Here is a 13,058-nt window from a genome sequence, read left to right on the forward strand (position 1 = left end):
ACCCCATCTTGTCAGACTTCTCCAGAGGGACCTCGGCAGGGGTGTGCGTGATTAGCGCCCGGCGACCCCGACTTAGTGAACATCGATGCCAAGCAGTGACAGTTCCACGTTGTGATTGGAGCGGGCAATAATCAACCATATCTTCTCTCCGACTCCGACCACCTGACGTCTTACACGCCAGCCTCGCATCGAAGCCACCGTCAAAGCCACATGAAGCTCCAATGGTCAACTCTCCGCCCACTGCGTGATGTACGCATTCGCGCATTCTCCACCTCTCCACGCAACCAATACACACCACTACGCGCCCTCGACACAACCCTCACAACCTTTCAACAACAATGCTTCTACCCCGAACAACCCGCGATCCTCCCCGCAGCATTCACCGACCTCCCCGCAATCCAGCAATGGTTCCCACCAAACACCAGAACCCTTAATACCACCTACCTACGCTCCCACGGAGGCGACGCCTTCGTCCCCCTCGAGCTAACCCAATCAACACCCTCAGGACCGAGCTTCCGCTCCTTTCACGCGCCTCTATCTCTATTCCTCGACTGGATCGACTCACCAACCCCATCCTCAACCCTCTACCTAGCCCAATGCCAGCTCCTCGATCTCCCTCCGATTCTACGCGCCGACTTCCCCACGCCTGCGCTCGTCGCGCAGGCCGGTCGAGGAGACGTCTATGATACGAATGTGTGGATTGGATGTCCGCCTACGTATACACCGCTTCACCGAGACCCGAATCCGAATTTGTTTGTGCAGCTTGCTGGGGAGAAGATTGTGCGGTTGCTGGCGCCGGATGAGGGTCAGGCTGTCTTTGCGGCTGTTCGGGCGCGGCTGGGGAAGAGTGGGGATCGGGCGGCGGCGGCTTTTAGGGGGGAGGAGATGATGCAAGGGGGTGAGAGGGCTTTGTTGGATGAGGTGGTTTGGGGGGATGATGATCGGGGGTTTGAGGCTAGGCTTGGGGCTGGTGATGGGTTGTTTATTCCTAAGGGGTGGTGGCATAGTATTAAGGGTGTTGGAGAGGGAGTGACTGGATCGGTGAGTTGTTTTCTTTTGCATTTGGGGGTGAGTTGGAGGGTTGCGTGCTGATGATTTCTAGGTCAATTGGTGGTTTAGATAAGTCGTAGTGTATGTCGGGGAATATGGGACTGTATTTGTACTCGCCAATTTCTAATGATACCCATTGAGAACCAGATACTGTAAGATCTCTGGCAAAAGGCAGTGTTGGTCTGGGTTGACCCAACAGTCCAAGTCCAGCGGCGAAGCGGATCTGAACTGATCTGCGGCATCTCCGCAATCTTTATTTTGCCTCACATTTCCACTTCCCACCCCTCTCCCTCCTCAGCTTCCACCTCCCACCGCAGAAAGGATGCAAGTATCCCGCACAATCTACCGCGCAGCCCTCCTAAACCTCACCATCAACCCATTTCTCACCCGCGCCTCAACCTCTCTAACCGCCAACCCACGCCTCCACAACCTCCTCTTCCCCCAGTGCATCAAACTCGACCAAACCCGCACAATGAGCGACTCCTCCAACCACCCAGACAACACCAAACCCCTCGCTCTCCCCGAAAGCGACGGCACAGCAGCACACCAAGCGCAAGGCGCAGGCGGGATCAAGCTGGACATGAGCGGCGGCAGCACAGAAGTCAAGCTCGACCATTTGGGGCCGATGGTTGTGAATGTGGATGGAACATTGTCGCAAATTGGCAATTGGGCGCAGATGACGGATTCAGAGAAGGAGAGCACGATGCGGATTATTGGGAAGAGGAATCAGAAGAGGTTGGATGCTTTGAAGGCGAAGGAGAGTGGGCAGTGAATATGAATATGGAACATGAACTGTGAATACGAGAATGGTCCTGGGAGAGGTTCATTGGATGTAATTATAAGCGTTTGGGGGATATTGTTACAATGGATATAATGAGGATGTGGACTTGGGTTGCGAGGACTGGGTTCTGCTAATGCTGTCCACGGGTTCAAGAGCCATCGAATCATGGGTATCATTGATGCTTAGAGTATATATAGACATGGTATTCGCCACACATCGTTGAACTTATTGAGTGGTGATGTCGATCGAGTCGAGTTGAAACCCCAACACTCACAAGGTTACTCGAAGATCATGTTGAAAAACTTATGCAACACGGTCCTGTTCCTGTCAGCACATCTCACACAAGTTCAAAACAAACTGAAGACTCACTTGGGCGGCGGGGTCACGAAATCCCTCGTGTACTCTTCGATCTCCACAACACCAGAGACAAGATCAACCTCCTCAGGCTTGAGGAATTTCGTCTTGTGGAAGAATTTCCAACCGAAATACAAAATCGGGAAAACGCCGATCATGGTGTACGAGAAGAGGAATGTCGGGATGGACCAATTTCCCGGCAAAAAGACGGTGTAGCCACCGACAAACGCCATGATGGTAGTGCAAGTGCAAGCGACGTAAGCGATATACGGCTGGAACCAGCTTCGATACGGCAGGGATTCTCTGGGGATTCCTTGCGCATCGAGGGCTTTCTTGAAGCGGATGAAGGTGAATGTCACGACGGAGAAGTTGATTAGTTGAGAAGCGGTGACCTGGATTCATTAGATGGACGGGGTTTGTATGTTGGAGGTTCGGGGAACGGTACCAAGTTGACAAACCAATTCAGCACGACTGCCGCGCTGTTGGAGACTTGTAGGAAGCTGAGGAGGGCGATGACGAGCACGATGCAGACACAGTAGATTGGGACGCCGCGGCTGGTACATTTCGTCAAGATCTTCGGTGCTTTGCCTTCGAGTGCGAGGCCATAGAGACTGCGGCTGGCGCAGTACATGTAACTATTTCCCGCGCTGAAGGAAGCTGTCAGGACGACTGCGTTGACGATATCTGGTAGGATGGGGATCTTCAAGCGATCCATTGAGATGACATAGGGCGAGGCCGCGGCACCGGGCTTGTCATTGTCGAAAGCATCGGCCATAGTCTGATCGTTGTAGGGGACCAGAATACCCACGCACAACACACCCAGCACGAAAAAGGCGGTTAAACGGTAGAAAACACCGTTGAAAGCCCTGGGAAGCACCCTGCGTGGGTTGATGGTTTCACCGGCTGCCATGGAGACATAGTCTGGGCCGGCAATGGTGAAACTTGCCGTGATGACGGCGGCCAGAACGCCGAGCCAGCGGCCTGTATCTCCTGTTTTGTAGTATTCGTTGAACGCACCGGGCTCGTTCCAGTATCTGAAGCCGAAACGGTCTCCGAGTGGGTTTCCGCCGAGCATGACGATGAACGTGTAGAAGATCAAACCAATACTGAGCAAGACTTTTCCTAGAGAAAGCCAGAACTCTGCTTCGCCGTACCATTTGACGGCAAATAAATTGAGTGCTCTGGAGTGGAAATTAGTGCTAGTACAATATCATTGCGAAGAAACACTTACCCATAGAGGACCAGGACAATCACGTTCATAGCAGCCACGGGGATCACGTTCGTCCAATATCTGACGATCAGACTGACGGCGACGACTTCAAAGGGCACCAAGGCTGCCTCGAAGATGAAGAAGTTGTATCCGGCGGCGACACCTAGGGCTTCATCGACATAGCGGCCGGCGAAGCGAATAAACGGCGACGAGATGGGGAGATAGGTTACCATTTCGGCCAGACCTAATGAATGGTAAGTTTCCTTTTTGGGGACAGGGGCAATCTACACAATCCGGGGAATTGCAATGGGCAAAAGACGCAAGGGCAAGGAACTGTTGGCGCATTGGAGTTCGAGGACGCAAAGGGCTGGGAAGGGTGAATCGTACAGACGGTGATGATCAAAATCACACAACTCCTAGAAAGAAAGTATAAGAGGACCGCCTTTCACGAATAAAGAAACAAAAGGCACTGTAAGCTCAATGGGTGTCTGGAAGCTAGTAGCGCTACATAAGAGATAGGACGAGCTGGTTCTTCTTTTTGCATATACTTGTGCTCCGTACAAGAAGCTTTTTCTCTGCGATGCATATACTCTTCCGACAGAACCCAAGAGAGTCAACCAGGCGGATTTCCAGGGGGCAGTCACTCACCAAAGACTAAAACCGATGAACAAACTGGCAGGCCCGCTGGTGCGCAGACCCGAACCGATCTGGACGTACAGGGCCGTGCCGATGGTACCTCCGATGCCGATCAATTGAACGTGACGGGGTTTGAGCTTGCGATGGGTGTGGTCGTAGGTGGACTGCATGGACCCGCTATCCACCGAGTCGCGCTTCGCACTTGAGGCATCTTCGTCTTTCTCAGAGACTTGCATTTTGTGCTTGGTGGGCTTTTCCGGGTCAGTGTGGTTATGCTCCGCGCTCTGAATGGCGGCGGACATTGAGGTATGAGAGATTGGAGGGGAAGACATGGGAAGGCGCAACCATGAATAAGGACTAAATACTAGATGCGCGTGTATAGAGAACGAGTCTTGAAAGAAAAGATAGAGAAGGTGCCCAAAGAGTAAGAAGGGAAATTTTTTATCCCAGCTAGGTAGTATTTTCCAAGGTTGTTTAGCTTGAAAATTGAAAAATCTATGGCCTCGAGCGGCATAGTCCGAAGTGACAAGGACGCAAGGAGCAAATCAGAGTGCGCCGCCCCAATGTGAATCCCCACATCCCCCAGGAGGGGGGAATTTTGGCTTTGCGATCCCTGTCGTTCAGTGCTGATTGGATTGGCTTTGGAGGTTGGCATAATCATGGCGAAGCTTGGATGTACACTTTCAACGTGCGATCATACAGATCTTGATTTTTTTGATATTTGGGCACACAATAGAGACGAGATGGTCAGGACAAGGACGAGAGGGCGGTTTAACTGTGGAGCTTTGTTATTGCCGAGGTTCACGGAGAATGGAGCCCACCGATGTCCACGAGTGTTAGTAGCACTCATCCTCAACCATATAGCATCAACTTTCCCCCAGCCCTACTCAATCCTGCATTTCAGGAGGGAACTTGCCAAGGCCCTCTCTGCCCCATCTGAATGGCTTATCCATGATTTAGCCTAACCCTCCGACCTTTGTTATCTCGTCGGTACTTATCATCTCTTACTTGTCGGCTTTGCCCTAACTATAAGCCTTCCAACGTTTACTATGTAGCAAGGATACTGTTCAGTGGCATTGTTAGGAACAGCCATAATTATTTAATCTCAATGCTCTTCCAGGTTTATTATTTGAGCTCATTCCAAGGTTATAGACACAAAATGCCTTTGAATGTTCAACCGAACTTGCTGGTAATATCCCGGATACAACTTTCCCGCAGACTGGCGCATGTCCATACTTGATACAAACGGTTAGAAGATCCCTTCCGCTAATTTCAACCAAAGACACGGCGAGTCAAACTCACAAAGTACCAGATCACTACCAGCTCTGTTCGGATCTCCCACTATCTCTCTCCGTGGAGTCCACGCCCTGGGAAGTATCTGTGTCTGTGCTCTCGGTGGAGGGTCTGCGGGGCCCATCTTTCCCCAGCCAACTGGGAGGGAAGAAGCTATCGTTGTCTTCGAAGTAAAGGTGGTGGATCTCGGTGGAGTGTCGATCCGGATCACCTTTCGACTGGGGATTGGAAGGTTGATGTGCATCTGCCATAGTGGACTATCTGTGAATTCATACACCTAATGTCCAAGTTGAAGTGGAAGTTGAGGACGAGATGAAGTCCGATGTCACCTGGCCAGTTGACGTCATGGAATGTATACTTCCACTTTGCGCACACTCCTTGCCTCTTTGCTCTGGCCTATGAACTGCTCTGCTGAATATCATACAAAAGATACAGGAGATATGTATCTTAGTTGCGATTCGTTCGGATATGCCCAGCTGTAAACTCTCCCTCTTCCTTTAGCTGCATTGGGGCAAAAAGTGAGGTGATGGCGATTGGCTCTGTTACTATTCTCCCTTCTCAGAGCGATGATGTAGACCTCAGGGCTTTTCTATGGACCATGGATTGGCCGAGTCGAAGATACAGATGTCTCTTTGTATACAAGTTGAAACCTTGGAAGTCTATGCAGAGGCCTTGAGATGCATTGTCTACTGAGAAGTGAGTATTAGACCATACCTCTCCCAAGGTGGATTCGACCACAGAAATATACATAAATTTATACTTGACCATTCCCAGAGTTCTACTTCATATCATTCAAGTCAACAAACAAAAAAGAGTCAAGAAACAGCCGACATGCGAACCGATCAATGAACAGCCGAGGATAGTAATCCGACCCCGCCAAACTCCAACTTCCCCTCAACATCCCCAAAAACACACACACGCAAAATGACTGAAGAGAAGCGCTTTGCTCCCAAAGTGGCCGTCCAACTGGATCCTCCCAAGGACGACCCCATCTCCCCCGAGGAGCTGGCCAAATGTGACGGTATACCTTCACCTAATACCCACTGCCCACCGCGCCCGCGCTTCGCAGTCTAACACCTCCCAGGCACCGACCCCAGCCGTCCGACTCTCGTCGCCATCAAGGGCGTTGTCTTCGACGTGACCCGCAACGCAGCATATGGAGCCCAGGGCCAATACCGAGGTATGTGTGGTGTGGTGATCGCATAACGGCCTCGACTAACATATTCAGTCTTTGCCGGCAAGGACCCCTCGCGTGCCCTCGCGTGCTCCTCTCTCAAGCCTGAAAACTGCGTGCCGGAATGGCACGATCTCGACGACAAGGAGAAGAAGGTGCTGGATGAGTGGTTTACATTCTTCAGCAAGCGGTATAATATCGTCGGTAAGGTGGAGGGCGCTACGAACACTTAATCGTGTGTATGAATATAGAAGATAGAGACATTGGAATCCAAGAACTTTTCTTTCCCTTCAGTGGTATTCGCATTTACATAAAAAACTATACATATGAACAAGCTCATTTGCCCTTACGGCCCTTACGCTTCATGCGCTTCTGTCCGATAATGCGATTGCGTTTCGCGGCCTTGTCCTCTTCTTCCGTCTTCTCCTTCTCCTCCTTCTGAGGCTTATCAGTCTTGCCGCGCTTCGCATCACGCCTGGAGTCATCGCGATCACGACCATCCCTCTTACGAGAATCACGAGAATCGCCCCGCTTCCGCTTGAGATCCTTCTTATCGTCATCGTCGCGGTCGCGCTTCGGCTTCGGCTCACGCTGCTTGGCCTGCAACTCGTTACGACGCTTCACAACCTGCGCGTTCTCAATCGCAAATTCAACGACAAGACTCTTCTTCTTGTCTTTGTCGTCGGCGTCTTGCACGTTGGCGGGGACAACCATTGAGTGGCAGTTCAGCCAGCGCAGACCCATCAGCGCGTGTCGGTGTGTGAAGTACTCGATGAATCCGTAGCCGCGGGATCGTCCTCCGCCGGTCTTCTCGGAGACCTTGGTTCCTTCGCGCGTTTCGAAGACGACCTTCGCTTGGCGGACGATACCCATCTTCTTCTGCTTGCGCAGCTGCTCGAGCTCTTTCATGGTATCGCGGGACCGCTGCTGCTCTTCTCTGGATAGGGGTTGGCGAACGCCCTTCTTGACATCCTTGGCGAAGTTGACGACGGACTCTCGAGCAAGCTGCTTGAGATCCTTGGAGCCGATGTGACGGGGGAGGTTACGGATAGCGAGACGGGTGAGGGACAGGTGGAGGGCGGGGTTCTTCTTGATGAAGGTTTCACGCTGCTTGTAGGATTCTTCGCGCATCTTGACTTCCGAGGGCGAGAGCTTCTTGTACAAGGGGGAGTTGGAGGGGATGGTTCCTTCGTTCAGGAGGTAGAGGCGACGCTTGTCGGTGTCGCGGACCATGCGACGAGAGACACCTTCTTCTTCCAGCTTCGCGGCTTGGCCCTTGCTGACGGCGCGGGCGACTTGCAGGACGCGGCCTTCGAGCGTGTAGCGGCCGCTGGGGTCGGAGTTCTCGTCTTGGAGGACGGAGTGTTTCATGGCGGTGTTGGCTTTGGGCTTGTCTTTGCTGGGCGCCATCATTTCGGTGCCGCGGGGCGCTTCGCGGATACAGGTGTTGGCGTCGTCGATCTTCCAGAAGCAGACGAAACCGGTACCGCGGGGGCGCTCGGTTTCGTGGTCGAGGACGACTCGGGCATAGCGTAGAGGTCCGAATTGGGTGAAGTGTTCGTAGAGAGAGTCGTCGGTGGCGGTGAAGGGGAGGTTGCGAAGGAAGATTGTTGTGTTGTTGCGGTCATCCTCTTTGTTCTCATCGTCATCATCGAGGTCGTCCAACTCCTCGTCGTCAAGATCTTCGTCGTCATCCTCCTCGTCATCCTCATCGGAAGAGGTCTCGTCTTCTGAGGGCTCTTCCAGGTGGCCATTAGGATCCTCCATTTTGACATCGTCGGATTCCTTCTCTTCCTGCTTCTCTTCTTCCTCCTCATCCTCCTGCTTTGTAGTTTGCCAGACCTCCTTCTCAACAGCCCAATCAACCGCGATCTGACGACCGTCAATCTCCTTGCCGTTGATTGCCTGAAGAGCCTTCTCGGCGTTTTTCCGACCGCGCAACGTAACGAAACCGAAACCAGAAAGCTTGCCGTTCTTGTTAGGCAGAGTGGCAAACTTGACCTTTCCAAAACTGCGGAACAAGTCGGAAAGGTCCTTGGGCTCCTTGATGCTCCACGGTAAGTTGCGAACAATCAGCTTGGGCGGCGCGCCTTGGCCTCTTTCCTCTTCCTTCTTTTTCTTTGACTCGAGAGATGCAGCAGTGGGCACACTGCGTCCAATCTTCTCGTCAATCTCACGCTTACGCTGCTCGGCATAGTCGACACGAATGATCTTTCCATCAAACTTGGAGCCATTGAGTTCCTTCAATGCGCTCTCAGCATCCTCGACATCGGCGAATGTGACGAAACCGAATTGCTTCGACTTCTTGGTTTCTTTATCGAAAACGACGACAGCGTGCTTAATGATGTAGGATTGGGAGAAGTATTCAGCCAGGCTCTCTGTGGTGGCAGACTCGGGGAGTGAGCGGACGAAAAGAGTTCGGTTATTTTGGGGCGCAGAGGCTGCGGGGGTTGTAGAGGATTCGACCTTGACTTCGGGGCTCTCAGCATCTGAGAACCGCCGTCTCTTGCCCAATTCAACTCTGTTGGCCATGTTGCGACTGAAATTGGCTGTCGATGGAAGAACAAAAAAATTAGCGGCAGAAAATTGAGCCAGATTGGAATTAGGCGGTGTGGGCCGCATCGATAAGCTTTATCAACTTATCAACTCTCCGACTCTCCCCTCAGCACTTCTTCATTAATAAACAAGGATTTCAGGCACAATGGACCCCCAGAGACCTGGGAATAGCTTGCCAACTCGGACGGTGGACTCCCCAGCTTCAGACACCCCCGAAAGACCCAAGGTCCAGCAGCCGAAACCCCAAGCTCTCGCCAATCGCTCCGGCCCTTCCTCGATTCTCGTATCTACGCGACAGAAGGGCAACCCGATCCTGAGTCATATCAAACTCATACCCTGGGAATATGCAGACATCCCCGCTGACTACGTAGTGGGAGCCACAACGTGCGCCATGTTCCTTTCCTTAAAGTACCACCGTCTACACCCCGAGTACATCTACGCCCGAGTCAAGCAGCTAGCCGGAAAATACAACCTGCGTCTGGTATTGGTTATGGTAGACATACAGAACCACGAGGATAGTCTGCGGGAATTGTCAAAAACATCCATCATCAACAACCTAACCTTGATCCTGTGCTGGTCCGCACCCGAGGCAGCGCACTACCTCGAGTTATACAAGTCTTCGGAAAACGCACAACCAACAGCAATCCGTGCCCAACAGCCACAGACATATAAAGAGTCCCTTGTGGAATTCGTTACGGTCCCACGAAGCATCAACAAGTCCGATGCCGCCAGTCTGATATCAACGTTCGGTAGCCTGCAAAATGCCATCAATGCACAGCCCGAGCAGATCAGTGCTGTGCCAGGTTGGGGTGAGAAGAAGGTTCAGCAGTGGTGTAATGCCGTACGGGAAGACTTCAGGGTTGAGGGCGCGAAGAAGTCTTCGGCTGTTCCCCGTCCGCCCCCTGTGGCACGTGCTGATGATAGACCTCCGCAGGATGTGGAGGAGGAGGACGAGGAAGAGGCCATTCTCCGAGCGGTGCTTGAAGAAAGTCGTAAAACAGCTGCCTCGGAGGCTGCGAAATCTAGTGCGCCGAGGGCTGGCCAAGAGCCTGAAGAGATGAGCGATGGCATTACGGCAGCGCTTGCACGATTGCGAGAAAATGGTGGCTGAGAAATGTTTCTTGTGTCGCTGCATATCCTACCACTGGCACTTTCATACCCATTCTGCTACATCCGGCTTGCACCCGACCACATTGTGCAGGAAAACTACCTGGAATAAGATCCGGCCGCCTGTGGGCTGCATCAAATCCTGCCTCCAGAGATGGCATGTTTTCAAGGTCTATCCCGCTAAACCACGGAGTTTACATATCGGCAAAACTACCAAAAGAATATTACGCCTATGTCTGCCAGTTGTCATGTCCGGCTTGAACTCCATCAGGCTAATACTCGGCACCCTCCAACACCATCGGAGTATCAGATCTCCCGGAGAGAAGTGCTCGAACGGTCTTCATATCGACACGACTCGGAAGCCTATCCGTAGCCTATTGGGAAACCACCAGCATGAATCAAGTTCAACCCAGTTTGCAGTTGCGAACCAAAGGAGCGTCATCATCTATTTCATCTCTCTATGACCCTATTTCAAAGTCTAGTTCGATTCTTGTTTATACTATCATAGCTTGTGGTTTGTCCGCCAAGTCCACGCAAGACACCACATAATATAAACTTGGCAACGCATGTTCAAAGGGCACATACTTATACCTCATCCGCCATGAATTGTCAGTCGCGTTGCGCTCATTCCGGGTGAATCGCAGGTATGTCTGATCCGAACCCCGATTCCACTCAGCAAAATCCTCCATCTCCGTCCCCTTGGGGAGACCGTCCCGCGGCCTGAAGATAGTGATTGGTCCAATCCGTGCCTCTTCCGGAATGAATGCTGCTGCACCGCGGTAGGAAGCAATATCCGCAACACCATTCGAGTTTTTCACAATGCCCAGACCTGGAGATTCTTCGTCCGCATAGTCAAGCGTTTTGATGTTTGAGTTCGCCGCTTTCATTTCCATACTGCGTGCTTCTTCGAGGCCCATGACGCTCTCGCCAATGGCTGACCCTATAGAGCATTGGTTGAATCCTTGGACCGGTGGCGCCCGGCGAAGAAGTGTTAAGGCCAGGCGACGAGTGTGCGGATCGCGGCATCGGAGACTCGTGAACCAGAGGGGTAGACCGACGCTGATCTCGAAGGTGAAGGGTGGTTGGGTCCCGTCGGGACGCAGTGATGCCCTGAGTGCAATGGCGGACTGTTCCACGATCATTTGAAAGTTTGGCATAAAGGCGTCGAAATTCGTAAGGGCCAAGGACGTGCAAGTCCCCAGCATTATGTATAGCATTTCATGATATGATGAGAGGAGAGCGGATGTGCCGATTTCTTCTGGGGATGCGATCTTGCACGAGCCATATGTCATGGCGACAAATGCAGTATGCCAACTCCTGAGTTTAGATTCCAGAACATGCCCCTGGACAATGAACTCCTGGGGTAAAGCCGAGCCATCAGTTTCTCGTAGATGATCAATGCATTTAGACTCGAACATTGGGATCTCTACAGCTAGCAACACAATGGCCTTCCGAGCAGATTTGAGTGATTCAAACACCGGCTCTGACGTCCCATTGTCTTCCAACAGAACATGTAGTGGGAGGCCATCAATAGCCAGAGCCCCGGCTGCGAGACGGAGGAAGATTGGGATGATCGTGTCTTCCAACAGCTCGGCTTTACCGGCCGGTATAGCCCCAGCGGCAATCTGTGGACGCAAAGCGAGGATTAATCGCACGCCTTGGGCAAAGAGCTGCATGGCTCCGCCTGCATCTCCCTGAAGAGCCTCGACGCAGATGAACAGCATGCAGCTAATGAGGCCGACAAAAGCATCTACGCCACCGGACTCAATACGTCGCCGAATCGCCGACACAGAGCGTGAGTACCAGGCCAGCACATCCTGATGATTCTGATCCAAATGTTTAGAGTCCGTCTGTTGTAGAAACAGATTCGGACCCTTTTGAGAACATTCAAACAAACCACCGATGGAAATAAGAGCGTCCCACACCGCAGGTTCATGACGACAAACCTGCGGAACGACAGTACGCCAGAAGTCGAGATCCAACCCGCCGCCTATCGACGAGGCAGCAAAGTCAAAGTAATAAGCGAAAGCACGACGCTCTCGTGACACCGTATTTGGCGATAGTGACGGGTTAACAAACACGACGGTGGGAGCCTGCGCCTGTAATTCGAAGTCACACTTGCGACCAGTGCTGGTGCATCGGAGACAACTCGGCTTTTCTTCTCCACATTTCACTCGTCGGATCCTACCGTTTGTTTTAATTACCACAACCCACTCTTTGACGCGGAAAGACACCTACTTGCAAGTTTTGCATCCTAGTTTCGACCTCGGACTCACCCTGAGACGACGCCTTGAAGGATCCTCAGGCATGCTGAAAGCATACTAGATCTGGTGCAAGCCAGAATGACTAGAGATGGCATGAAGATGAAGTTTGAAGATCGCCTTTGATGGTTTAGGGGCTAATGACTAAGCTTATATTGTGGGCCGGGGGGCTTTGCCTATTTGGGTTAATGGGAATCTTATACTTCAGCCCTCGAAGAGCGGAATTCTCACTCATTCACCAACCTCGCGATCGGGCTTCCATCGGATGAATCTTGTGAGACTGAGCTGTGTGTACCATGTTCGAATCTTCTTGCCCCAGATATAAAGGGGAACCCACATGATCAGTACCGCTGCATTGATACCAGCCAGTATTCCAAAGCAGGTGGTATATCCTGCAGAATCTATCCAAGGGTTTGTATAGAAGGAGAGCAAGAATCCAAATACTCCTGCGGAATATACTGGAATTAGCGGGACATGTATTTTCGAAACAAAATTTGAAAAATAGAATTCACCTTGATAGCTCAGCTGTGAAACAACCACTTCTCCAGCGATGGGCCGGTGGGATTCAACTGCATACAGAATCGATATACTGGCCACCTGGGGGATGGAGAAACCCACTGGAGATATGAGATTCTG

The 13,058-nt window shown here is 52.0% G+C and overlaps 7 protein-coding genes across 7 annotated transcripts; 3 read left to right on the forward strand and 4 right to left on the reverse strand.

Moving 5' to 3' along the window:
* Positions 1-210: 210 nt before the first annotated feature.
* On the forward strand, positions 211-1,822 carry N7506_012180 (putative JmjC domain protein; the record flags this gene model as incomplete). The annotated part of the gene is made up of 2 exons (XM_056961471.1): positions 211-1,041; positions 1,349-1,822. 2 exons carry the CDS (start codon positions 211-213, stop codon positions 1,820-1,822), a joined length of 1,305 nt encoding a protein of 434 aa, XP_056806005.1.
* A 287-nt stretch (positions 1,823-2,109) lies between these two features.
* On the reverse strand, positions 2,110-4,333 carry N7506_012181 (putative general amino acid permease (Agp2); the record flags this gene model as incomplete). Its single annotated transcript, XM_056961472.1, has 6 exons — positions 2,110-2,149; positions 2,201-2,577; positions 2,631-3,366; positions 3,417-3,679; positions 3,730-3,811; positions 4,044-4,333. 6 exons carry the CDS (start codon positions 4,331-4,333, stop codon positions 2,110-2,112), a joined length of 1,788 nt encoding a protein of 595 aa, XP_056806006.1.
* A 1,014-nt stretch (positions 4,334-5,347) lies between these two features.
* On the reverse strand, positions 5,348-5,575 carry N7506_012182 (uncharacterized protein; the record flags this gene model as incomplete). The annotated part of the gene is made up of 1 exon (XM_056961473.1): positions 5,348-5,575. The coding sequence occupies one exon, from the start codon at positions 5,573-5,575 to the stop codon at positions 5,348-5,350; it is 228 nt and encodes a 75-aa protein (XP_056806007.1).
* A 673-nt stretch (positions 5,576-6,248) lies between these two features.
* N7506_012183 (putative progesterone binding protein) lies at positions 6,249-6,731 on the forward strand (the record flags this gene model as incomplete). The annotated part of the gene is made up of 3 exons (XM_056961474.1): positions 6,249-6,345; positions 6,409-6,504; positions 6,553-6,731. The coding sequence occupies 3 exons, from the start codon at positions 6,249-6,251 to the stop codon at positions 6,729-6,731; spliced, it is 372 nt and encodes a 123-aa protein (XP_056806008.1).
* Positions 6,732-6,834: 103 nt separating this feature from the next.
* Positions 6,835-9,030, reverse strand: N7506_012184 (mRNA-binding ribosome biosynthesis protein NOP4; the record flags this gene model as incomplete). The annotated part of the gene is made up of 1 exon (XM_056961475.1): positions 6,835-9,030. The coding sequence occupies one exon, from the start codon at positions 9,028-9,030 to the stop codon at positions 6,835-6,837; it is 2,196 nt and encodes a 731-aa protein (XP_056806009.1).
* Positions 9,031-9,199: 169 nt separating this feature from the next.
* On the forward strand, positions 9,200-10,165 carry N7506_012185 (DNA repair protein RAD10; the record flags this gene model as incomplete). Its single annotated transcript, XM_056961476.1, has 1 exon — positions 9,200-10,165. One exon carries the CDS (start codon positions 9,200-9,202, stop codon positions 10,163-10,165), a length of 966 nt encoding a protein of 321 aa, XP_056806010.1.
* Positions 10,166-10,655: 490 nt separating this feature from the next.
* Positions 10,656-12,470, reverse strand: N7506_012186 (uncharacterized protein; the record flags this gene model as incomplete). Its single annotated transcript, XM_056961477.1, has 2 exons — positions 10,656-12,395; positions 12,438-12,470. 2 exons carry the CDS (start codon positions 12,468-12,470, stop codon positions 10,656-10,658), a joined length of 1,773 nt encoding a protein of 590 aa, XP_056806011.1.
* Positions 12,471-13,058: the final 588 nt, after the last annotated feature.

The sequence above is a fragment of the Penicillium brevicompactum genome (genome assembly GCF_028827555.1).
Source record: "Penicillium brevicompactum strain IBT 35665 chromosome Unknown utg000009l_segment0_segment0, whole genome shotgun sequence".
NCBI classification, from domain to species: Eukaryota; Fungi; Ascomycota; class Eurotiomycetes; order Eurotiales; family Aspergillaceae; genus Penicillium; species Penicillium brevicompactum.